At 40.4% G+C, this 26,640-nt stretch overlaps 1 protein-coding gene across 1 annotated transcript in view; it reads left to right on the top strand.

The window, feature by feature from the left end:
* The window catches only part of PES1 (pescadillo ribosomal biogenesis factor 1), a 43,105-nt gene extending 16,735 nt beyond the window's left edge, over window positions 1-26,370 (top strand). The window contains exons 6-15 of the mRNA XM_040352099.1: window positions 5,444-5,533; window positions 13,172-13,288; window positions 14,581-14,658; window positions 14,864-14,956; window positions 19,367-19,497; window positions 20,182-20,307; window positions 23,077-23,261; window positions 24,968-25,119; window positions 25,218-25,385; window positions 26,042-26,370. Coding sequence (XP_040208033.1) covers window positions 5,444-5,533; window positions 13,172-13,288; window positions 14,581-14,658; window positions 14,864-14,956; window positions 19,367-19,497; window positions 20,182-20,307; window positions 23,077-23,261; window positions 24,968-25,119; window positions 25,218-25,385; window positions 26,042-26,119 — 1,218 coding nt within the window. The 3' untranslated portion in view covers window positions 26,120-26,370. The remainder of the gene's footprint in view (window positions 1-5,443; window positions 5,534-13,171; window positions 13,289-14,580; window positions 14,659-14,863; window positions 14,957-19,366; window positions 19,498-20,181; window positions 20,308-23,076; window positions 23,262-24,967; window positions 25,120-25,217; window positions 25,386-26,041) is intronic.
* Window positions 26,371-26,640: the final 270 nt, after the last annotated feature.

Below are 26,640 nucleotides of genomic sequence, written 5' to 3'. Positions count from 1 at the left end.
ACAGATTCCCCAGTGATCACTGACAAAAAAAAATCACTGGCTGTTCATTCGGAAAAGGGCTCCTTCCTCCGCTCTCCATGAGGACAAAGGGGGGGGGAGCTGAGGACGGCGGGGGACCTGAGCGGTACACCGAGGGGAGTGGAGCACGGCGGGGGACACGAGCACCACTGACAAAGTATCGGATTAGGCATCGGAGCATTTGCCCAAGTACAAGTACCCGGGCAAATGCTCGGTATCGGGACAACCCTAATCAAAACCCTACAATATCGTGTGGTGTCCAGTCAAACAAATTTTCCCTTTTATTTCCTAATCTGGAATGCTACCAAAAGTAAAAAGAAATTGCTAAAGTGAGATAAGTAGCCTATAGTAGACTGACAATTAAAGATTTACCCTCACTACTTTTTCTGATGACAAACTAAATTTGTAGATTGAAAAAATAAAATAGAGCCTGGAATATATGCAGTGGAGACACTTTTAAAGTCTATGTATAGCCCAAAATCGTTTTAGCTTTGGATATAGTAGGGAATGGTTCAAAAGCCCTGCTAGGTTTTTTTTTTTTTTTTGTTTCTGTAATATTGGAGAGGTTTGCTTCCTGTCCCAGACTCAACCGGAAGTTAGAGGAATTCCTCTCTTAGACACTTGTTCCTGGAGCATGTGTCTCCTGTGCAAGCAATAAAAATTGGAAGCGTTAAACATTATTTTTGTCTGTAATCTCCATGCCGTTACCAGCCATATAGCATCGAGGAAGCATCTTCCCACTGCTGCTCCTGGTTGCAAAAGTCCCACATGGAACTTTGCTATTTGATCTGTTTGTGCTGCCCACCTACAGTGGCTTTGGTCATCTTCAGCCTTCTGACCCTCATCTGCTGTTGGGTTTGTGTGCCTGAGGCCTTGCTTCATACTCTGAGCCTTACCGCCTCGTGGTTGCATTATGTCTCATTCTAGAAAAGGTGAGGGCGAAGTCCCTCTGTAACGGGGGCTTTTTTTTCACACCTTATTTATGCATACTGGGTTGCTTGAAGTGCTCCTATAGGTGGTCCAGTGTCTGCAGTCTGTAATCATGTTTCCCTTTGCTCATAGAGTCTGTTTTTGTCATCAGTCCTCTTTAGCTCTGTTGGTTCGGACTGGTTCCTCTGCCTTTTCACCTAAGGTTTTTACCATAGTCCTGCAGGACCTTATGGGCCATATGAGCAGTTTTTTGCTACAAGCACACTCTCACAGCTTCTTCACAGTGTCTCTATCTGATTTATACATTAACAGCTTTTGAGCCCCAGAGAGACTGATTCTGAATCATTCCAGTCTTTGTCCAATTAACTTATCCTAGAGGAGACACATTCCTCTGCTAGAACACCTAAATTAGGAGAACAGTTTGTCTCCTATCGCAGTGAGCATCATCCTGAACTTAGAGGATCAGCCTGTGCTTTTTACCAGTGTTTTTTACAGTCTTAAATACTTTAGTGCTCCTAAGGCTGCAAACACTTTCCCATTGCACACTATATGCTAACTTTCTCTATGGAGATCGGAAATCTGCCTCTAAGTAGCAAGTGATTCATGTGGCTTTCATATGACAGCCATTTTGTCAGTTCTGTTCTTGATAGGTAACTGCTAGCAGGATCACCAGTCTTCCCCATTGGCAGAAACTTAAGGGCACACATTGCAAAACTTTTTCTTAAGAAATGCTCCTTTTGATTTCTCCACACCTTCTACCACCAAACCCTCTGACAAGCCTTCTTCAGCATGCTAGTGCACCCCCACTCAACAGAGTTGGAGGATGTTTGCTTACACTTGGACAGCTTAATAAACAAGTTGTAGGTGGTGAAGGCAGAAAACATAAAATTATATAAAGTTAAAAACCATGTGCAATAAATTTTTTTTTTTTTTTTTTTAACAAAGTGCTAGAATAGACATAAAATTAAATCTGTGTAGTGCCAATATTCATACACTAACCAGAAAACTCATGAATCATCCACACGTGATATTACATAAGCCTATCAAAATATATAGTCCCAAAAGTGCGCAAATCCCACAAGTGAAATACACAACTTCAAAATGAACATCTTCCACAATGAGGTAATAAACCCATATATAATGACACCATGACAATGACTGGATTACAAGCTTACCAGAACTTTAAATCCTACAGTGCATTTCAAAGCACAGCAGAATCCCAAAGCCATGCTTCCTTACTCAGCCAGACTGCAGGGATGTTGCATACAGCCGGTCACAATCCTTCCCGTTGCTGCTTCCAGCGATATCCCTTCTAAATAGTTGTTATACTGCAAAGCTCAACCCAGGGCAGCATCCACCCCATCTTGGATCCTAAAGCTCCAAATGTCCTTTTTTGAGACCATTATCTCTACATGAAATACACCTGATCTTTCATCAACTCTTTGCACCAGACTTTTTGGCTTTTCTGGACAAGGATGCATACCTGTGTCCCATTATTTGCAGCACTTTAGCATTTCCTGCCGTTGGCTGCATGGCTCCTTCACTGCCAGTTTATTGCCCTGTAATATTGGAGATTTATTGCAGCATGGAGGATTTTGAGCAGAAACCTACACCTGCATGTACAAGGCAGTCCCTGAGTTGCATACATCTTGCTTGCATAAGACTCCTACTTACAAACGGAGGGCGAAGACAAAGCGAGAGGAAATCTACCCCTAGGAAGGGAAATTCACTCCTGTAAGTTATCATGGGACAAAGGCGTCTCCACTGAAGCTTCATCATCAATCCTCGTTTCCACGACGACACACAATTTTCAAAATCTGCATGTCAGACAAAGGTGAAATCTTATGAACAAAAGCACAGACCACAAGAAAAATGTTACAGGGATGTTAACACTTCCCTATGCTATCCTAAAAACTTAAATTATTTTGTGGGATGGAGTTGCACTTAAAAAATTTACCTGTTCCAAATTGAATTCAAATTCAACGTAAAGTGGTTGTAAAGGCAGAAGTTTTTTTTATCTTGATGCATTCTCTGTGCAGCAGCCCCCCTAATAGCTACCCGAGCCCCATCTCGATCCAGCGATATGCACGAGAGCCTCGACACTCCAGGGACTCTTCCTCCTGATTGGCTGAGTCTGTAGTCGTCGGTAAATCAATGAGGAGAGAGATGGGGCGTGGACAAGCTGCGGCTCCATGTCTTAATGACACACAGAGCAGCGGCTTGGGAGCAGGCCTGCTCGGGTGCCCCCATAGCAAGCTGCTTGCTCTGGGGCACTCCGTAAAGGGGGTGGGGGGGCAGGAGTGTCTGTGAGGGACCCGAAGAGAAAGAGGATTAGGGCTGCTCTGTGCAAACCACTGCACAGAGCAGACAATTATTGCATGTAAAAAAAAAAGCCTTTATCGCTTTAAGAACAAACTTAGAGCCTACATTGTTTGTAACCTGGGGACTACCTATAATGGGATACAGTAATGTAATACTGCAATGTGCGCTTTTAGAATTGTGGACATATGTGATTAAACTGGAATATAGGCAAGAATTATGATAAAGAAGCTACATGGTTAGTAAAAGCTTAAGTCAACTGCTGAAAGTGCTTAAAAGAAACCTGACCTTTTTAAATTGTAACAAAGGGCACTTTCACACCAAACGCAGTTGAATGCATTTTGAACTGCACTCCAACTGCAAAGATGGACCAAAATCAAGGTAATCTTATGGGCATAGTTCACATCATTGCAGTTCAGCGCAGGTAAATAAAAATGGAGCATGCTGCATTTTTCTGCACAGAAAATGCAAGGAACGTGCTGCTCCACAGCCCTTTAAGCCAAGAAAGCCAAGCCCCAAAACGTATAGAATAATGCACTGCAAACGCATTCAAGCACGCTTCAAATGCATGTAAATGTGCAGTCAAAAACATGCAGCTATGTGCAGTTTCTGGTGTGACTGGGCCCTAAAGGCAAAAGCTTTTTTCTTTTTGCAAGTCTTGCATGGAGTGGAGAGGGATTAGAACATCTGTCGGTCTTTATTGCGGTCTGTCCCCCCCCCCCCCCGTTAAGGAGATTCACCCTCTCTGTTTTCCTTTGACTTTGCAGAGATTTCACCTCACTTCCTGTTTGGCTATGGGACAGGAAGTGAAGTAACATTGATGCTCGGTATACTAGTATCAGTATCCGGACAACCCTAATTATAACACGTCAGATTATTTATTTTTTGCCATCCTTGTCCCATTGCAAAGATTTTACTCCACTTCCTGTCCCAGAGCGATATACTTGTACTCGGGGAAATGCTTTGATGCTTCACCCGATACCTGGGCAGTCAGGGATGATCGATGCGGCGGGGGGAGTTACATTCACCGATCTCCCTGTGTACATTTCAATAAAGCCTGACAGCTTCTCCACAGACCCCTCCCCCTTTTCAGCTGCTTTAGTGAAATTTGTACATCGGTGCTTGCAACTCCCCCCCCCCCCCCCCCAAAGCTGCAACGATCACCACTGACCATCCCTGTATCCCCCTCCGTGCTGCTGCTGTCGTCCTCCAACCTCTGTGTCCCGTGTGCCCTCCTTGCTGCTGTCCGTGCTCCGTGTCCCCCTCCTGCTGCTTTCCCCCTCTGCGCTTTGTGTCCCCCTCAATGTCGTCCTCCACTCCCTCTGTCCTCGATCTGTCAGGATGGAGAGCGGAGGTAGGAGCCAGGTTTATCGGCTCCTACCTTTTCCGAATGAACAGAGTCGGTGATCACTGACTCTGTCCATTCACGTAACTGAAACATCGTAATCTGTGTTTTACGATGCTTCAGTTTATGAATGGAGAGGAGCTTCTGTCCATTCATTTTAGCTGAGGCTGCTGAGAAAGGGACTGGTTAATCTGTGTCCTTAGTCCATTTCTCTGTCTCAAAGGGGAGATGTCAGAGGTCTGTTAAGACTCCTGAAATCTCACCAAAGCCCCCCCAACAGGGCTAAAAAAAAAATAATGAATTGTAAAAAATAATAAAAATTTTAATAAACAAACAAGAACCCCCCCACCCCCCCCAAAAAAAGAGCACTGTAAAAAAAAATAGTAAAAAAAAAAAAAATACTGACGCATGTTTCACTGTCACATGGCAAAAAAAAAAGGGATCGGTAATCGGCGAGTAGTTGGTGAAAAAAGTTTCAGGACAACCCTAGTTATAACCCTCCCTTACTCTATTCTATCCAAAAATGGGGGAAAAAAAAGTTTTGCCTATAGTTCTACTTTAATATCACTTTATTGGGATGGGACTGTTGGGTTATTTACCAATTTCACCAGTAAGGTTCCATGTATAAAATAATTGCAGGCTAGCACTTAATGGGAATCAAATTCTTATTTATCTCCTACTTTGGTAATTCTGGTAACACATGGTCCATTCTTATGCTGGCACTTTATTTTTTATTTTTTTAATAATTGTTATTGAAATTTTCGGTAGATGCTGACACTTTTAAAGGAGGAATTTGTTTCATCTAGTTTTTCTTAACATATATTTTTTCAGATCTTCTTGTCCATCAAAGGAATTTATTATCAAGCAGACATACTAGGGCAGACTGTGACGTGGATTACCCCATATGCTTTTTCACATAATGTAAGTTAATAGTTTTATGAGCAGAATATTGCAATGAAGTAATTGCTTTCATAACGATAATAAATGTGCAGAATGTTTTCTATTTTTCCATGTAAAAAGAGTTTTATTACAGGTATATTCCAGTCAACCATACAAATTGAGCATTGCCAAGCAAATGGGTTGCACACCCTTCTTACTCAGATTTTTTTATCAGTAACTTTTTGAGTATAACCGCAATGCATTATTATAGTACATGGGGATTTAGAATACAGTATCATGGTGTTAAAGATGCTTAGTTTTAATGCCCATGTTTGCAACATCAAAAAAATATATTAAAAAAATGTAACACTATGTGTAATGCCCATGTATGCAGCCATAGCGGACTGAAGGCTCATGCCATGTATTTTGTGCCAGGGCTCCTAGAGTATTGCTGCTTTATTGTTTTTTGCTTTTGTAAATTTTAGACTGCGAAATAAGGCTTGAGTATGCACGGGTTGAAATTGGTCCGCCGTGTGTACAGCTCCCTGTCTGACAGAAGCCGGTCTTGCTAAAATTGTTTGTTTGACGTTTTTTTTTTTTTTTTTTTTTTTTTTTATCCAGCCCGCTGCGTTGAGCAATTAAAAAACTTGGTGCATACCCAGCTTAAAAGCAAGGAAGCATAAACCTCTTCAGTATATTACTGCTTTTTACTAAACAAGAATGCTGTTCATACAAACTACTTATAATTGTTGTAAAACAATACTTGCAATATATTACAGGAATACTTGCAACACATGCACACACTACCTAACATTGCTAATGAATGAGCATGAACCATGGTCAGTGTACAATAGAGATACTCTGAAACTCAGCTTGGTTTATTGTGACCTAAAGGGTCACTAAAGGATTTTTTTTTTTTTTTTTTTTAGCTAAATGGCTTCCTTTACCTTACTGCAGTCCTGGTTTCATGTCCTCATTGTTTGTTTTTGCTTTGATGTTGCTGTAATTCCTCTCTGTTCTGGACACTTCCTGATTGTTTCCTGATCACCACAGTACTGGGAGATTTCTCACTGTGGTGACTAATCAAGGAGGTGTGATTACTGTGTGTCGGCACCAATCCAGTTTAGTTTTGCAAAACCTTCACTGCCCTCTATTGGCTCTTTGTCTCTGTACATCAGAGAACCAGGAAACAACAGCAAAAACTAAACTAAACTGCAGGTACATTATATGACTGGTTTTTATCTCCTTTTATTCATTTTTAAAAGGAATCGGTTAAAGGAGTTCTCTGACCTAAAAGTTTTAACCCCCGCTGTGCCCGGGCTGTAAAAAAATAGAAAATAAACTGTCACTTACCTGCCTACGATCCCCCGTTGTTCCGATATCGCCGTCCCGTTCTCCGGTCCCGGGCCCCTTCCGCTTCCTGTGTGTCGGTGACTCATAGTGCGCTCAGCCTATCAGCGGCCGCAGCAATGTCCCGTCGCGGCCACTGATAGGCTGAGCGCACTATGAGTCACCGACACACAGGAAGCGGAAGAGACCGGGACCGGAGAACGGGACGGCGATATCGGAACAACGGGGGATCGTAGGCAGGTAAGTGACAGTTTATTTTCTATTTTTTTACAGCCCGGGCACAGCGGGGGTTAAAACTTTTAGGTCAGAGAACTCCTTTAACTATTATGTCTCTATACCCTGTAAACAGTCATTTCAGCAAAAAATTTTTTTTCCTTTAGTGACCCTTTAAAGCGGATGTTCCATCCCCAAAAAATATTAAAAGCCAGCAGCTACAATTACTGCAGCTGCTGGCTTTTAACATAAGGACACTTACCTGTCCTGGAGTCCAGCGCCGTCCGCAGCAGAGCACGAGCGATCGCTAGTCACCCTGCTGCTCCCCCCTCCATCCACGCTGAGGGAACCAGGAAGTGAAGCGCTGCGGCTTCACTGCCCGGTTCCCTACGGCGCGAGTTGCGCCGCGCCCGCCGATTGGCTCCCACTGTGTGCTGGGAGCCGAGTGTTCCCAGCAAACAACGGGGGGGGGGGGGGGCGACGGGATGTAACGCAATGCCCATCTTTTGCCCGTGAATGCCGGGCCGGAAGTGGGTGCAAATACCTGTCTTTAGACAAGTGTCCAGTGTCAAATGTGACACCGGAGGGGGGGAGGGTTCCGATCAGCGGGACTACACTTTAGGGTGGAGAACCGCTTTAAGGATCTCTGTAAGCAACCATGCTCGGGCCTTTTGTTTGGAAAGTTTGTGTAGCCATTCCCCCATGGATGTATTATTTTTCTGCATCAGTTTTATGAGTGAAACATTTCCTTAATCTCTAAGTGATACTGTTGTATCATACATGCCATAGTTCAAACATTTCAAAAGGTCAAGCTTATTGTTGACACTTATTGATATAGTTTCGGGATCAATGTTTGACGTGAATTTCCTAAAACAATGGAAGCAACTAAAAATGCCATTGACTTATTTACATTGGCACAGTATACAATAGTATTTATTTTCCCATTGTTTTAAAGAACAGCTTGTGCAAACCTTCTATTGACATTTATTTAAAAAATGTCCACTCAAGGAAACCTGATGTTTAATTCTAAAACAAACCAGATTTTATATGTTAAGCAGGGTATGCACATATAAAATGGGACCAACCAAATTTCAATGTGTTTGTATCTGTCTCTGTTCAGCAGAAGCTAGTCATTGGATCAATTTCAGTCGAACGGTCCTGCTGGAAAATCAACTGTTGGCTGCAGCACTGATCTGTGTATTCTGACGGAAGGGGCAAATGAGTAAGAATGAGTCCCAGCTGTCGCAATACAATAGCGCAGCAGCACATCCTGGATACATGAATTTGTAAGATTCTGTGTATACCCAGCTTAAAGTCGTGTGTGTGTGTGTCATATGCAACACATGTTATAATAAAAAAAATGTCCTTGGGAACCGCCACCGAAAGTCTACTCCAGAGTCGCATGGGGTGGGAGTTTCTGGTATGTATCAGTGTAAATATTTAAACTTTCTAGCAGTGCTGCAGCTTTAAGTCAAAGTAAGTATTCCCAAGGGTGTGGACACAGAGGGTCAAAAGATGGCTATAGAAAAGAAAAAGAGTGAAGAATATGGGAAAGCAGAGGAAGAGGTCCACGCAGTGGTGTATTTAGGTTTTGTGCTGCCCTAGGCCTGACTAAACTCGTGCAGCCCCTAATTTAAATATGACCCGCCCCTTCCTGCCAAGGCCACACCCCTTGCTGTTTAAGACCCGCCCTTCCCTAAAAAAAAAGTGTTGCCTATAGTTCTACTTTAGGCACAAAATTCTGCAAATTTTATGGAGAGGACTAAGAAGATATAACCATGCCAATGGTGCAGCAGAAAATACATAGCACAGTGAGGAAGGTTTGTGGTTCAGGATAATAGGACAGTCAAAATTAGAAGCAACAATAACAGTGTAGTGCAAGCCGGCGGGGACTCTTTCCATGCTGCCCCCCTGCAACGTGCTGCCCTAGGCCTGGGCCTTGTTGGCCTAGGCCAGGATACAGCACTACAGAACTAACTACAACCCCAATTTCCAAATAGTTAGATATGCTGTGTAAAATCTGCATAAAACAGAATGCAATGATTTGCAAATCTCACAAACCCATATTTTATTCACAATAGAAAATATCAAATAGTTAAACCTGAGTAAATATACCATTTTAAGAAAAGTCAATTTTGAAATTGAAGGCAGCAACACGTTTCAAAAAAATTGGGACAGGGTAACAAAGAGGCAACAAGGAACTAATTGGGTTAATTGGCAACAGGTCAGTAACATGACTGGGTATATAGAATTTCTGAGTGAGTCAGATTATCTCAGAAATAAAGATGGGAAGAGGTTCACCAATCTATAAAAAGCTAAATCTAAAAATTGTACAGTTTCAGAATAATGTTCCTCGGCATAAAATTGCAAAGACTTTAAGTATATTTTCTACAGCAGTGGTTCCCAAACTTTTTGGCACCGGGGATCGGCATTGTGGGTTAAAATTGTGCCAAGGAAGTGCGGCAATGGTGGCGATCTCCCTGCTTGCCTGCGCACCTCAGATAGCACAGGTTGCGGCCCGGTAGTGGCCCGGGGGTTGGAGACCCCTGCTCTACAGTACATAATGTCAAAAGATTCAGAGAATCTGGAGAAATCCTCTGTGGACAAGGCCGAAAAGCAATATTGGATACCCATGATCATCGGGCCCTCAGACTGCACTGAATTAAAACAGGCCTGATGGACATCACTGCATGGGCTCAGGGTTACTTCCAAAATCACTGTATGTGAATACAATGTGCTGCACTATCCAAGAATGCAAGGTAAAGCTCCATGTAAAGAAGAAGCCATATCTGAATATCCCAGAAACATTGTCATCCTCTCTGGGCCAATGCTTATTTAATATGGTTTGTTGCCAAGTGGAAAATGGTTCTATGCTCACACAAAACAATTTTACTTTCTTGGCAACAATGGACGTCATGTTCTCTGGACTGAGGAGAGGGACCTTCTGCTGTACGGGTACTTGTAGTTTCCTGCCTCTCTTCTCTGCCCTTTTGACTGCTTATGGGTATGGTGGTGGGGATTCTTTTTTGGCTATTCTGGGAAGTTTTTTTCCCCCGCTTTATTACCTGGATCTCGCTCACCTGTATTGTTGGTGGGTCCAACTCTGGAAGCTCCTCTTCTAGACCTTTTTGGTAGTGTTCACAAAAATGTATGGCGTCCACACTGTAGTGTAGGTTACCAGGGTGGGGGGCTGAGATGGGGCCTATGGCGGCAGCAGACATTCGGCTCTGGTTCCCGCTGTCTTCCCCCTTGGTCCACATGGTGTGTCTTCCCAAGCTAAGGTATATCTAAATTAAATAAGGGCCTGAGCTCTGTAGGTCCCCAAAAATTTTACTCTCAAAGGCCGTGTTTAAAGAAAAGTCATGATAGGGAGGTATATATTGAAGAAGAAGAAAGGTGCTTGGTTTGTAAATATTTGAAAATGAGGCTCAGATTGAAGCATCTCACAGCCAGAGTCTGTTAATAAAAACAATAAGTAATGGTTTAGGTAAAACTAGGGTAAACATTATTGTGGATTCCTATATTCCAGCATGAGCAATGGCAGATTTCCAATAACCAAAATGAGAGGGGTATATGAAGACCTCAGGCTATGTACATTTTTCAGGTGATCTTCTATCTGTAAGGATAGTCTAGTCATCAAGTATGAATTGGGTGTGGGGCATTTCAATGGAAGTCATAGAATATTGACAATGGATATTCTGGAAGCCAAGTACCCCTTTAAAGAGATCCAAAGAGGTGTTATTTGTGTTGGTTGCCACATTATAATTACAGGGGTGTTTCTTTCCTCTTTGTTTCTTCATTTCTATAAGCAGAGAATTTTGTATTTTAGCACAAGGTCTGCTTTAAACAACAATGCCCATGTATTTTGTCTGTAAGACTGTTGCAGTGTAACTTAAAAATTACACCTACTTTACAGGCAAAATGAAGGATATTTTCAGTAACTCTGCAAGAATACATTTCTGGTGTGTCAGTATACAGGAACCATCCTCTCTCCAAAATTTGTAGATGTAAAAAAAAAAAAAAAAATCCAATACTTTTTCTTCCCCAGAAGTGATCACATTTCCTCTGTTCTCAGCTGCATAAGAACGGGAAGAGGAGAAACTGCACACTGCTTCCCAGTGAAAGGCTGTGCAGGTTAGGGAGGGATGTCGGGATAAGTCTGCTCATAAGAGGAGAGCAGGTTTGTGTTCCCAGCATAGCTAGAGAACTGACCACACTAAGCACGAGAACATACTATGGTCAGTTTTTAAAAGAAAAGCAGGGTGACTGACAGTATCGCCAGGGATTTTGCACAAAGGAAAGCAATACAAAGAGAACGCAATACTTTTTTATACAAGTATATGGTAGAACAGGCACATGTTGGGAATAACATATTGGGGGTTATTTACGAAAGGCAAATCCACTTTGCACTACAAGTGCAAAGTGCACTTGGAAGTGCAGTCGCTGTAAATCTGAGGGGTAGATCTAAAATGAGAGGAAGCACCTCTGATTTTATCATCCAATCATGTACAAGCTATTATTTTCCTTGCATATCCCCCTCGGATCTACAGTGACTGCACTTCCAAGTGTAACTTCAGTGTACAAGTGCACTTTGCACTACAAGTGCAAAGTGGATTTGCCTTTGGTAAATGACCCCCATTGTTTAAGAATGCATGCACTTTATATGAAAAAACCTACATGATGCCAATTCCACTGTAAGGTTATACAGTGGAGCATGAAGAGAAAAAGGACCCAAGTTTAACGTACATCCCAAGCAGGGTGATACTGCGGATGTACAAGTACTCAGTGTGCCACCGTCCCGATATTAATGGAATGGACTGGAAACTCTACTAGTTTCCAGTCCTATACAGTGGAGCAGGCACGCTAATGGGAAACTGCAGTAACAGGCTGCTCCTATCACCGTGCCGTAAAACCATTTATCTAAATGTTGCGTTGGTTGTGATATACGGATCACTTATTAATGACTATCGGATATGGACATAGGTCATGTACCTGTAAAACCTGATTTTGCCTTGTATAATTATAAGGTACAAAAACGTATTTTTTTAAAGCTTTCTTTAGTGTGTTCATGGTGATGGTTTTGTGTTTAGAGCAGTATAAATACTTTAAATGTGCTGCATGTGCTACTATATATTACGTGATTAAATCCATAAACCAGTTTATTGCTTTTACAATTTGTATATTTCCTTTGCTATATATATATATATATATATATATATATATATATATATATATATATATATATATATATATATATATATATATATATATATATATATATATATATATATATATATATATATATATATATATATATATTTATTTATTTATTTTTTTTTTTTTCTCCTTTTCGTCCCACAAATGGAGCTTTCTTTTGGTGGTATTTGATCACCTCCTTTTTGTTTTTTAATTATTGCGCTATAAATGAAAAATGACCGGGAGACAAAAAACCTGACCTGATGAGGAGCTACTGACAAGGCACTTTGATGGGCCACTGATTGGCACTGACGGGCGTTTATGGGGACAGGATGGCAGGTGGCACTAATTGGCCGCTGATGGGTGCTTTGCTGATTATTAGGACAGACCCCTCTCCCTGTCAGCGTGAACCGAGGAAAGCCGTTTACCGGCACTTCCTGGTTCACGCGATGATCAGCTGTGATTGGTCACGTCCGGAAAGGCACCAGGACACCTCGGCTGATGTCGGAAAGGCGGCTCGGAAACTGAGTATTTCCGTGTCTTTCCAAGCACCCCCCACCTCTGGCCAAACGCAGTACTGCACTTTGCTTTGGCCTGAATCCTGCTTGTTTTGCGAGACAACACTCGCAAACCGAGTTAGGATTTTTTTTTTAATACAGTGCTCGTATTGCGAAACGCTTGTTAACCGTGTTACTCGCAATCCGAGATTCCACTGTACTTGTATACTTGTATTCGTATTGCAATTCTTGGAGGGAATATGGTTGAACCTGAAATTGACAGCGTTTTTGATAGCCATGTATAGGCAGCTTTGCTGATATATTCATGTTGTCCGATAGTAAAATTGCATGAATATTTGTTTTTTTGCTGAATCTAAAATTCTTTACCCATTAACATCACTACTATGTTGATCTCTCTCTGCAGCACCCTACAGATGTGGATTATAGGGTTATGGCCACATTTACAGAGTTTTATACCACCCTCTTGGGATTTGTCAACTTTCGCCTCTATCAGACTCTTAACCTGCAATATCCCCCCAAGGTAAGAGACTAAAGATGCCCTTATGTCTTGCTTTACGTTAGTGCGTCTTCATGAATTGTTTGTTCAGAGCTGTTGGGGTCCTTTCACACGGGTGTCATCACTGATGAGTGCGGATTCAGGTTGCATCAGTTTGCACCGTTTACATTAGTTTGCACTTCAGTTCATTTTACATCCGTTTATTGCATCATTTTTTGTTTAGCTTTTGCAGAAACCAATCACTGGTGAGAAAAGTATTACTAAAAAGGAAACCGATGACATCTGTTTACATCCATTCACATCACTCTAAACAGACACTGAGACAGCCTTGTTCCGTAAAAAATAAATACCTGAAAGGACACGGATGTAGGCGGATGTAAATGGATGACCATCTGTTTACATCCACCTGCACATAGACATACATTGTGGTTCGGACTGGATCCGTCTGAAAAACTGAGAGACAGATCCAGGCTGCCTATTTGAGACACTTAAAATTTATACTAAATGTTACTTTTTTTCTCAAAATAAATTTAACTGGCTAAGGTTAAGACTTACCTGACATGCTGTCTTTTTGTTCCGTTCTTTTCACACCCTTTTTGCACACATGCCATGCATGTTAAAGCGGAGTTCCGCCGAAAAAAAAAAAATTAAGACAGTAGCTACAAATACTGCAACTGGTGACTTTTAATATATGGACACTTACCTGTCCTGGGCGCCAGCGATGTTGGCACCCGAAGCCGATCTGGCTCTCGGGTGGAGGCGCCGCCATCTTCGGTAAGGGAATCGGGAAGTGAAGTTTGGTCCCGGCTGTCTTCTGGGACCTGTGTCCCAGAAGGCGCCGAACAACCCTGCTTAAAAAAGGGTAGGTTGATTTGATGCAAGTAGGTACAATATTTTTTAATGATTAAAAACAAAAGTACACATTTTTGTCCGAGGCGTCGTTCACACATGAGCGTTTTTAGCTTGGAAAACGCTAATCTCAAAAGGTCCAAAACGCCCAACAAGCAAAATCCTATTCACTTAAATGGTCCCTGTTCATATATGAGCATAATGTCGCCTGAAGCTCAAAAAAGTACATGGGCTGCTTTTTAAGCAGATTACGGGTGGTTTTCTGTTTTTTTTTTTTTTTTTTTACATTTTACATTTTACCTTTACAAAAATGCTGCAAAATCACGTGACTTTCTGCTTGAAAATGATACGCTCAGGTGTGAATGCAGCCTTAATTGTAAATGGCTGCTTATGTTCTGTTGACTAGAAGAATATGTTCATATGTTCTTGCCTGTTTTAACATTGTATTACTTCCTGTGTTCCATCAGCTAGATTCTCAATCGGAGGCAGATGTGAAAGTGAATGATGAAGACAAATATGCTCTGGGATCTGAAGCCTACATGGAGGTATGTTGCTGGGACAGAAGGGAAAAAAAAATACATTATAGCTGATGTTTTACATCTGCTGTTTTTTAACTGGTGCTCATTCTGATGTGTTTGTACTTCAGTTTTTGTCCTCATTGTTTCTTCATCTGCTCTTATGCATCCAGTTGCCAAGTTTATATTTCAGTCTGCCTGACATTCAGCCCACTGAGTCTGCTTACTCTTTCAGAAATTGACGGCTCTCAGTGCCAGTCTGTCCCGAGTGATTCCATCTGAACCTGAAGATCCAGAAGTGGAGCTTGATGAGTTTCCCACAGATCCAGTGAGTAAGAATATGTGGTAGCTAGTTATTTCACCATTGTGAGTGCTCAGCCAGGTGCTGCCAAGTAAATTCATTCTGCATGAATATTAGGTTATACCCAAGCTCCAACTGTTTTAAAGGTAAAAATATTTTTTTTAGTAGGGTTTAAAAGAAGGTCTATATTCCTAGATTTGTAATGTGGACTAACTGTAATGTAATATAAAAACCATATTGCTGTATTTAGATATACTGATTGTTTAAGGTTGGCTTCCTGATGACACCTGTAGATGCATTTGGTTGAAGGGACCATTCAAAATCGTACAGTTACCATCTGAAGTGATAACATAACTACGATGCTGTTTCATAAAACTAAACTTTTCTGTGAAAAAAAATAATTGTTATCCCATACCTCCAAAAATCATAACAATCCGAAAGAAGTAAATTACATTTGTAGGAGAAAACTAAATAGGCGGTAGTTGCTGAACTCTTGAAAATGCTAGTTGGCTGGCTTGTCATGCTGATCAAAAGGCCCAAAGCTAATCTCACCCGAAGAACAAAAATGTAATTTATTGCAGCTTACCAGTCCTTGGATGTGGTGGCTGTATTTTCCTTTTTTTTTTTTTTGCTGTATTTTTCTCTTGGTGATCCTACTAGTTGGGCTCTTGTCTTAAAATTGAAAAGAGAAAATAGCTGACTGTCTGCGTTATCAGCACCTTTAATTGATAAATACATAGTAAAAAGCAAAAGTATGGGATTTTTAAGGTGCCAAAACGCAAAAAAAAAACAATGTATAAAATATATCAATTTTATTTAGAAACCTCTATATAACCATACAATAGCAAATGCAGCAGATTATATTCTCTACATGTTTCGCCAAACGATGGCTTCCTCAGGAGAACTTTTACCAGGAACTGCATATATGATCACTATGAATTAAAAATGACATAATTTAGAGTTGAAAATGTGTTGTCAATTTTACAAATATCACAATGAACAACGTGAGAACTTACAAACTGGTTACAGTCACAAATAAACATGTGTAATGAGTCAGCTCAACCGCTATCGCCCATAACTTGACTCTTATTGTTATACAATACACTGTTAAGGTTGACTACTGCCGCTCCATTCAAGGAGTGGATCCGGTTAAGGAGCCTTGTAGTTCAGAATAAAATTATATGCGCGAGTCATTAGAAATTAAAAAGGCGAGAGATAAAGGGGAAAAAAAGTGGTGGAGAGGCGCCCCCCAAGAGGGCCTCGCTTGAGGGAGAAAAAGAGGCATAGGAGAGGAGAGAGGGAAGGACATAGAGAAGCGAAAGGGCTGCTGAGGAGAGAACCATGGGGAAGAATAATTGTTGGGGAGGGGGGTGAATGGGTAGATGCCCAGCTCATTGTCAGTGTGTTAAGATGATCCTGTCGCGGTAGACGGCATATTCGTGAGGGTGTCTGAAGCGGAGCCAGATGGCCCACAGCACCTTGTATTTATCAAAGGTGTCGTCAAGAGCCAACATCTCCCCCATTCTCTTGGTATCGTTCATAATCGAGACCCACCGCAACAAGGGAGGGGTGGCCGTTGTCTTCCATAATGATGGGTTGAGCTGTAAAAATGACACAATTTTGAGAAGATTCATAAAGAACAAAGGTAATCATAACATGCATTTACAGAAATTATTTTTTTCATATATCTCGAATGTGTACGAGCCTGTACATTATTCTTTAGATCTCCGTAAGATCGACATGATTGATTTCCTGCCTACCTGTATTAACAGCAAGCAGTATCAGAATCCTGATTGTTATATAATGAATCCAAAGATTCTCAGCTATTTCCTTTTCCCAAGCTGAAGAAGAGGGGGAAAACGTTTTTTCACCAGAGCACACTATCTGAGAAAACCGCCATTAATCCTATATGAAAAACATATATTGGGAACTAATTATAGCAACCGAACACAGTGGTAACTTCAGACAAAATCTCTTCTGAGTCGAGGACTCCTTGCCTTCCTCTTCTGAGTTGAGCCATGGAATTTTGCTGCAAATTTGCATGCCTTTATACCCCTCCACCAGCAAGCCGGTGGATGGTGAAAGGAAGCTGGCGCGCGAGCCGTACTAGGAACTGACTTAATACGCTGCACGACACAATGTCTAACGTCCTGCGTCACATGACGCAGGCCGGACGCCATGATGGAAACACTGCCCACGGAAGAGCATTGTTATAGATGGAAAATACCACCCCTATAAGAATGTTGCTGCACAGATAGTCAATAAAGGCAACTGACAGACATCTCACTGGAGGGACATAGCACAACGCCCCGATTTATGAGCACACACAAGATATTTCCTAAGGCCCCCCAGAATGACACCCCGGACATTCATGTGATCACCTGCCCCTAATTAACATCCCCATTAATTGACCCACAAGAGGCGCCATCTATTGTATAAATATGGGAATATACAATTCTCACTCACCATACTGTATCTACGGAGGAGGTGTCAGCCTAGGCCAGGAATAGTTTTAAGGAAATGGAACATCTTCCTCAGATCTATAACATAGGTGAGAGGTGTTTTTAGTCCACACAGATGGTGAGTTACAATGCTGTGATAATACTGATAACAGTGAAGCCCAAGCACAGGAAGTTTTCAGCTCAAAAGACTTTTTACAAAGGCTTGCATACACTTTTAGATTTTAGTTTTTGTCAATGACCAAGAACAAGTGTACTTGTTCAGAGTTCGCTTTGATTTTATCTACATACTTATCCCAAGTCGGTGAGTCAGAAAATTCTGAAGCCAAAGACCGTCAAGTACTCTAAACGCAGGAAGTCAACTGCTTTGCGCATGCACCGTTCAGAGAATACTTTGGATTCTCTAAGTAAATGCAAAGTGTTCTCTGACTGGATGAGGTGGGACAGTGTTGTCACTTTCCATTATGTCTAATCAGAGAATGCCTTCTCTGAATGACACCTGTGCTGAGCGGCGGACCCCATCTCGCAAAGCCTCTCAGCATGGGACCTAGATGCTAGTGAAGGGCACTGAAGTAGCAACGTTTTTTTCAGTGGTTCCTACCTTCCAAGGGCAGCCAGGTATGGTATCTATGTAGTTAACTATGTAAAACCCTGGCATTCTTCTATAACTACTTCCCATTTGTGCTTTCGACTGCTTCTCTTTCTGGAAGCAGTCTTTCCCTTGCAGACATTTAGATGCAGATTTAAAGAAAGCTGGTTTAGAGTTTTAAATTGGCTGCTGCATGCTTGTTCCAGGTCGGTGATTTAAACAGAATGATGCCAGAGACCGTCAGGCATGTAGAATTTTCAAATATTGCTCAGTAGTGTTGTCCCACCGTAGGTGTCCGTTTATGAAGCAGTGAAATATATTCACTGCTTCATTCGCCAGCATTCACAGTGGAGATTTATCTCCTCTGGGTGCCTGTTTATGAAGCTTTGTAGATCGCTTCACCCTTGGAGGAGTGAAGCGATCTACCAACGCTTCCAACACTGACGAACGGCCCCTTATACTGGAATCTTGTGAGACTTCACGAGATTACAGTACCAGAAATTCACAGAAACATCTCGGATGTCCGTTTATTAAGCAGTGATGTATATAATTACCGCTCAGTACACTGACAGTGGGGTGGTTAATGTTAATAAAATAACGAGTCCCCCTGCATAATGTATATGTATACACACATATACATTGCATTGTGTGTGTGTGTGTGTGTGTGTGTGTGTGTGTGTGTGTATATATATGTATGTATGTATGTATGTATGTGTATATATATATGTGTGTGTGTGTGTGTGTGTGTGTGTGTGTGTGTGTATGTGTGTATGTGTGTATATGTATATATATATATATATATATATATATATATATATATATATATATATATATATATATATATATATATATATATATATATATATATATATATATATATATATATATATATATATATATATATATATATATATATATATATATATATTCACTCGCTCACACTATATGTGTGTATATATATGTTGGGGTCTGAACGAGGTAGGGGGAAGTTAAAAAATCTTCCTCCTTCCTTCCTCGGATCCCTCGGGATTCCCTCTTCACTCCCCGATTCACCACCTCTGAGCTGGTGAATCGGGGTGTGTGAATTCTGACACAGATCGCCAGTGAAGTGCTCAGATCGCAGCTTCATAAACTGCCCATTACTGTGTCATTCAATGAAGATTCTGGCTGTGCAGAGATCGGCGGGAGAACATGTTTAAACGCTTCTCCCCTGAATTATCTCTGTTTCATAAACTGTTTATGGACTGTGATCAGTGGTGATCCTTGGGATCACTGCTTCGTAAACAGACACCATATTTCTCACAATACAGGTTTCTCTGAACTGTCTTATGTGATGTATTGAGAGGTTATACAGCATAATAGGATTTCTCATTCTGAATTATCGTGCAGGAGAATGACAACCTTCAGGAGGAGCAAAGAAAGCAGCAGCAGGAGGAAGAGAAACACAAATCTTTATTTGTGGGTCTTAAATTCTTCTTGAACCGGGAGGTACCTAGAGAAGCGCTGGCGTTTGTCATTCGGTGAGTCAGAAAAATGCTAATTTATAATTAATATAATTATAATTATAATTTTTTTCTTTCCTTTTTTATTGTCGTGTCAAATTCTTCAATAAAATAGCTTTCTTCGAAAAAATGTAAAGACAATATATCCAGAGGAGGAATGTGTGTTGTTTTTTTTTTTTTTTTTTTTCTCTGCATATAAGTTGAACTTTTATTATGCTGTTCTTGCCATTAAAAGGAAAAGTGCAAGCTATGTTAAAGTGCAACTAAAACCCAAACTTTTTTTTTTTTTCCTTTGAGCGGAGACGATTAGCACACCCATCAAGTTTTTATTGCTATCTGTGTTCCAGTTAGGGAGATTCACCCTCTTTTCAGTTTACTGTTCACATCAGAAGTGAAAGAAAATACCAAGTTTTTGGGTTGACACCAGAACAGTGATATAGAGGATGTCGAGACATTAGTTCTGTTGACTCCCCAGGATTTCCTGTTTTGGCTATGGGTGGGACAGGAAGTGAAGGAAAATTATGTATGACTGACACAAATGCAAAAAAATAAATATTTGGGGAGTCTAATCCTCACTTACACTATGTAAAACGTTTTGCCTTTTAGTTCTACTTTCATAGTTCTCGTTTTTTTGTTTTTTTTTCTTTTATACTATTTTGCAGACTGTTGACGTATTGTTTTGCATGTATTTTGTCACAACAGGAGTTTTGGGGGTGAAGTGTCATGGGATAACACACTCTACATAGGAGCAACATATGACAGCTCTGAGCCTACCATCACACATCATATTGTGGACCGCCCAAATGTGCAGACTCAGGTCATCAACAGGTAACCTGATTAAAATCTCAGATATAGCCTCCATTGTATACTTGGTTGTTAAAAATGTTAAAAGATTGTAGTTATTTAGAGCTCGTCATATAGTACAACGTTCACTAGCATTTTTTTGGACGGAGCTTTAGTTCTACTGTAAATACTATTTCTCTAGGTATTTTGCTCTTCAATACAGCAGGCCTTTTGTGGTATAAACCTGGCCCTGTAGATGATTATATACAAAGGAAGCTGTTCTTCCCTTGTGTGCTTTGCTTGCCTGACCGACATTATTATTGTATCTCAACATGAAGAGTTTGCAGGAGCCTGATATTGCACCTGTGAATCCACCCATTGCTGGTGCAATGCTTTGCAGGCTCCAGTGGGAAAAAAAAATGAATGCACATTTTGTCAGCTAACTGTTACATTTCTGAACTTTCTGATTTGTAGTACAATCCAAGCTAATGGAATGTTACAAAATAAATTTGTATAACATCTAAATTTTAACCACTTCAGTTCCTGAAGGATTTGCCCCCTTAAAGTGGAGTTCCACCCAGAAAAAAATTTGAATAAAAAAATAGAAAAAAAAAAAGTTTTAATACTCACCCGAAATACCTGTTGCTATGCGGAAGTCTGTAATCTGCCTCTTCTATCGCCTGTGCAAAGACAGGCGAACACCTATGGCGGTTTGCACAGGAGAGCCAACCTGCCGCAGTATAATGGCGTCGACAAGCGGTTTAAGTTAATTTTAGTGGATTTTTTTTATTATTAATAAAGTAGATGCAAAACTTAACTGGATGACAGTTACTTTGTTAAAGCATTTTGTATCTCGCATAATTGCCTCCACTTTGTCTACATTCATGCTCTCCAAAGAGGGCTTCCTGATGCTTACAACAGTGAACCATGCCTGTGTGATATGTGTTGGGACTGTCATTTGTAGCCTCCATTGGAAGCCCATATAACAGGCTGACAACACAGAAGCATAATTAGGAAACGGGGATTGATGTTTTCTCACCCTAACAAGTGCCTTAACCAGGGACCATGATGACTGTTATGTTGTGCTATTTTAAAAACATTGAAAATAATTTTTGAAATTACATGGACATTTTACGTTTATGGTTGGGTTTGGGGTTACATTTAATCCTTGTTGCTGCCTGTGACATGTATCTTTTAGGCCTCATGTACACTGGTTTTTACAGCTGCTGTTTTTGGTTTCAGGCACTTTTTTCTGCAGTCAATAAACTCCCCAACATGCTATCCTATGTGTCCATGCACACATAGGCTGTTATCAGCTTTTTTTGGCAGGAGTTTTTTCTGGCTGGGGAAAAAAACCCTGTGGGTTTTAACAGGAGTTTTTCGGCTGTTAAAACACTCTAACTCTGCCCAAATGCTAAAAACGTGGCTATTCTGTGTTTATCAGCGTTTTTGAGCCATAAGCTTTTGTGGGAGTATAGTTGTGCTAACAAAATGCTGAAAAACTCTACTACAAAAATGCATTGCATCTTCCAATGTTTAGTGTAGGTTACAAAATAATTTTCAAAGCCTAAGGGTCCTTTCACAGAGATCCATTTTGGGTTAAAGAAAAAAGCGAACAAGAAATGCATATTTTTTTTTTTCTTCCCTTTAGGCTTGTCCCGATACCACATATTTACAAGTACCGCTACTTTTTTTTTTTCCCAAGTACTCGCCGAGTATTATTCATTATTCATTGCCATTTTTTTTTTTTTTTTTTAAATCAGCCCTGTTGGGGGGCTTTGGTGAGATATCAGGGGTCTTAACCACCCCTGACATCTCCCCTTTGAGACAGGGAAAGGGACTAGGGACACAGATTCCCCAGTCCCTTTCTCAGCAGCCTCAGCTGCGCTGAAAATGAATGGAGAGAACACATCGGCTCCTCTCCATTTATAAACTGAAACATCGTAAACACAGTTTACAATGTTTGTTATGTGAATGGACAGAGTCAGTGATCACCGACTCTGTACATTCGCAACATTAAGGAGCTAGATTTACCTGCTCCTACCTACGCTCTCCATCCTGACAGATCGAGGGGGTGGAGGAGAACGGAGGGAGAGAGCAACAGCACGGAGGGGGACATGGAGAGAGAGCAGCAGCACGGAGGGGGACACAGAGAGAGAAGCAGCACGGAGGGGGGGGGGGGGTTGGAGGAGGATGTCGGGACAACCCTACTTTAAATCCATCCTTGGTGCGCTTTTCGAAACGGCACCAAAAATACATCTCCCATTGAAATCTATAGAAACGCATCAGTATTGTCAAAGTTTCACAGGTGCATGATTGGAGTCAAAAGTACAGAAAATGCTGTAAAATTGTGGCAAAAACACAAATGTGTTTTTACTGTGCTTTCAATATAGCAGTGTGAAAGCAGCCAAAAGAACAGTTTGTCTACATAACCGATTCTTGTATACTGCAAGTATTGGGTGATTTTTGTTTTTTACCCCACTTCCCTGCTGGGACTGCATTTATATGTCACTATAGGTTTGCTTTGTCCCCTAATGAGAGAGTAACTTGAATTGTATTTCTTCATTTGAAATGGCATGGTGTTCTTACAATTCTCTTCTTTTGACTTCTTTCTACTGCTTGTCGGGGTGCATATTTTGCAGGGGAAGAATGTTGTACTGTCCTACAGGAGGGGCATATACCCCATAAATCTACTGCATCTGTTTGTAAACTTACTACAAAAAAAGACTTTTGTTTCTGTTGTATATTCCAGCATGACAGAGATTTGAATATTATAACTATATACTATTAAATGTGGTCTACTTTCCTCTGCAGAGATTATGTTCAGCCACAGTGGGTGTTTGATTCTGTGAATGCCCGTCTACGTTTGCCTGTGGAAGACTACTTTCCAGGGGTGTTGCTACCTCCCCATCTTTCACCATTTGTAGTGGAGAAGGAAGGAGATTACATTCCACCAGAGAAGCAGCGTCTTCTGGCACTGCAGAGAGGAGAGAGACTTGGTAACTATTCATCAAATAATGATAAAAGATAATTATGCATTTATTCTAATTTTTTGTTTTTATTCTAATTTTTTGTTTAACAGTTTAGTCTATTGCTACATACAAGTACAAGAACTAAAACCTATATAAAAAGGATTATCACCACGAGCAGGGGGTTTCTAAGAGCTGAGCTTCATCTTGTCAAATTGTATAACTAGCCCATAAATGGGTATTTTTCAATTTTAAAACACCAAAAACATTTTTATTCCAGAAATATATATGTAATAGAAATAGCCTAGCACCAATACTGAATAATGTACGATAGGTTTAATACATTCCTAAGTTAGAAAGCTGTGTAAAAACAATATTTTGAGATGTGTTGCTTCTATCGATGTCAAACGTAACTTCATTTTTTTTTTTTTCTTAACCACTTGGCAACCAGCGATTGTACCTGCTGGATTTCGAGTGATTATACCAGGATGATGCATCATCACAGTCGGCTTTCTTGTAAAAGCAATCCTAGCGGCTAATTGGCTGTCACTGGATTGCCTTTTACAAGCGGTGTGAGGGGACGTCTACCCCTCCTCCCGCCACCTTCTGTGCTCTGGCTCTCCTGTCTCACCAAGCAATCTGTTATTAGAAACTGGTAGCGATGAGCATGTATCACTTCCGGTTTCCCTGGATGTAAGATGTAAATGGTGCCAATTTTAAATTGGGAACGCATCTGATCACACCGATCTTTGTGTGATAGGTTTCTTTTTGGGGCGAGGAGACATCTAGGGTCTAATAGACTCCAAATATCTCCCATAAAGATTACCTGTCACTGCCTATTGCTATCACAGTGGCTATTGTTATATTCTCTGTGATCACAATAAAAGTGATCAAAGAAAAACATTTAACATTTAAAATTTTACAGTGTAAAAATCAATAAAAAAAGGAAAGTGCCCCCATCTCCCCGTGCTAGCGTGCAAAGGTGAACACACATCAATCCTGCATGTATGTAAACGGTGATCTTCCCACACATGTAAGGTATCACTACAAAAATCTGATCTAGGGCAGTAATTCTAGCACCAGATCTCCTTTGTAAATCTTAAGTGTTAACCTGTAAAGGCTTTTAAAGCATCACCTATCGATGACAACCTTTATGCCAGTTCACCCTGTTGCACGGGCATGCATAATTGTAAAGCATGACATGTTTTTTTTTTTTTTTGTTTTTGTTTTTTTTTGTGCATTAAATTAATAAAAGTGTTTTTTTCGCAAAAAATTACATTTGAAAAACTGCTGCACATATACAGTGACATAAATTGCAGCAACCAACATTTTATTGGGGCCACTGCTTTAAAAAAACAAATGTTTTGGGGGTTTTAAGTAATTTTCTAGCAAGAAATACTGTTTTTTACATGTAAAGTGTAAGAAAAACCTGCGTCTTAAAAGTGGTTAAAATGGTGCAATTTCTCCATTTAAACTATCGTGAATAAAATGATGGATTTATGAGATTTGCAAATGATTGAATTCAGTTTATGTAGATTTTACACAGCATCACAAGCTTTTTGTAATTGGGGTTGTATTTGCACAACCCACCTAACCTTATATGTACAGTTTTAACATTTGATTGCATGTTATGTGGAATGTGTGGTTTCATAATTATTAGCATAGCTACTCCTATCCAATAACCATATCTTGCTTGACTTGAGATGGATGTTTGTATTTTGTTAAATAACCAACAGACGAGGAGGAGGAGGAGGATGATGAAGAGGACGAAGATGATGATGAGGAAGAGGATGATGATGACGACGAGGTAGAAGAGGAGGAGAATGAAGAGGAAATCGAGAGTGATAAGAAGTTGAGAGAAAGAGAAGATGAACAATTTAAAGGGAAGGTAATGTACAACTTTCTCAAACCTTCTCTCTTGGCCAGATGTATTTCTGCCTTAATTTCCACTAACATTGATTGCATATTTTGTCCTGTCACACACAGAAGCTAAATGTAAAGGTAACGGCAGGCACTGTAAAGCTAGAGGACAAAGCTCGAGCAGTTGAACACGAAAAGAATGAGGAAAAGCGTCTGGCTATCATGATGATGAAAAAGAAAGAGAAGTATCTGTACAACAAAATCATGTTTGGCAAGAAGCGTAAAGTTAGAGAGGTAAGATTTCTCTATAAAAATTATTTATCAAAAATGGGGTTAATAAGTGAAAGTCGGTTTTAAGATCAACGAAACAAAGGGGGGGGGGGGGGAGAGAATAAAATAAAATGTGATTGGAAACTATGAGCCAATGAAGATAATGCTTCCCTTCGACACTCTTAAAAATTAGGTTTATGCGTGATCTGAAAATTAAAATATGTGGATTGTATTTTAGACTTCTTGTTCCCTTAATGCGGAATTTTTTTATTTATTTTTTGATCCTAGCATTAGTACTAATTAAATACAATAATGTTTAGACAAAGTTCCTTATGTATTTATTAAAAATATAAATCACTTACTGAATATATTCTCCCTCCTGTTCTGGACGTTTCCATCATTATTGTGGGCATACGAAGCCCAATCGATATCTCCTCCTAGTTTGCTTTGGAGTGGTGCATGGTGGGTAACCATGGGAAAAAAAACAAGACTTTACAATCACTTGAAAGTAGCCCAAGAGGGCATCTCCCATTGAAAAGATATCATCCTGTCACTTCCGGTTGAGTCAAAATAGACTGTGATTTTAACCCTTCCCTACTGTCAAAAATGGTACTGTTTTAAAAGATTAAAACTTTTTGCTGACTTTTTTTTTTTTTTTTTTTTTTTTTTTTTTTTTACAGGCCAATAAGCTGGCAATGAAGAGAAAGGCCCATGATGAAGCTGCGAAAGCTGAACGCAAAACCAAGAAGTCAAAATAATAGTGATATACGCCAGAGTAAACAGCATGTTTTAAATCTTTTACAGTGTAGTCTTAACTACATATGACGAAAAGATTTTGGGTATCTACACCTTCCCTATAATGCATGGAGAAAGCCGCACACGCATTGTCACTTGTATATCCATTAGTGTTTTTGGACCCAATGATCAGCTGGGAGATGATATCCTTCTAAAATCCTTCTAAAACCTGTTATACAGACTGTGTTTTGTAAATAAATGTTCCTGGACACAATAGTCTTTGGTATATTGCAGAGGGGATGGGGCTTCTATACAGAGCCCCCCCCCCCCCCCCAACCCGTACAACAGATGAGGAATTTCAAGTGAAACTTAAAAACGTTTTTTCTATATCTTTTGATTGGTCCAGCTAAGTTGCCTCCAAAAAGGTTTAATGAGTTGAGTGCCAGGAACGCAGAGCTGGAAGATCAAACTAAAAAGTATTTTGCCATGAATGCAACTAAGATTTTTAGCATCTCCAGCAGCCTTCCATATGTAGTATATATCC

Source organism: Rana temporaria, chromosome 1 (assembly GCF_905171775.1).
Source record: "Rana temporaria chromosome 1, aRanTem1.1, whole genome shotgun sequence".
NCBI classification, from domain to species: domain Eukaryota; kingdom Metazoa; phylum Chordata; class Amphibia; order Anura; family Ranidae; genus Rana; species Rana temporaria.
Note: the sequence above shows the minus strand (reverse complement) of the source record. Positions and strands in the feature narration are given on the sequence as shown.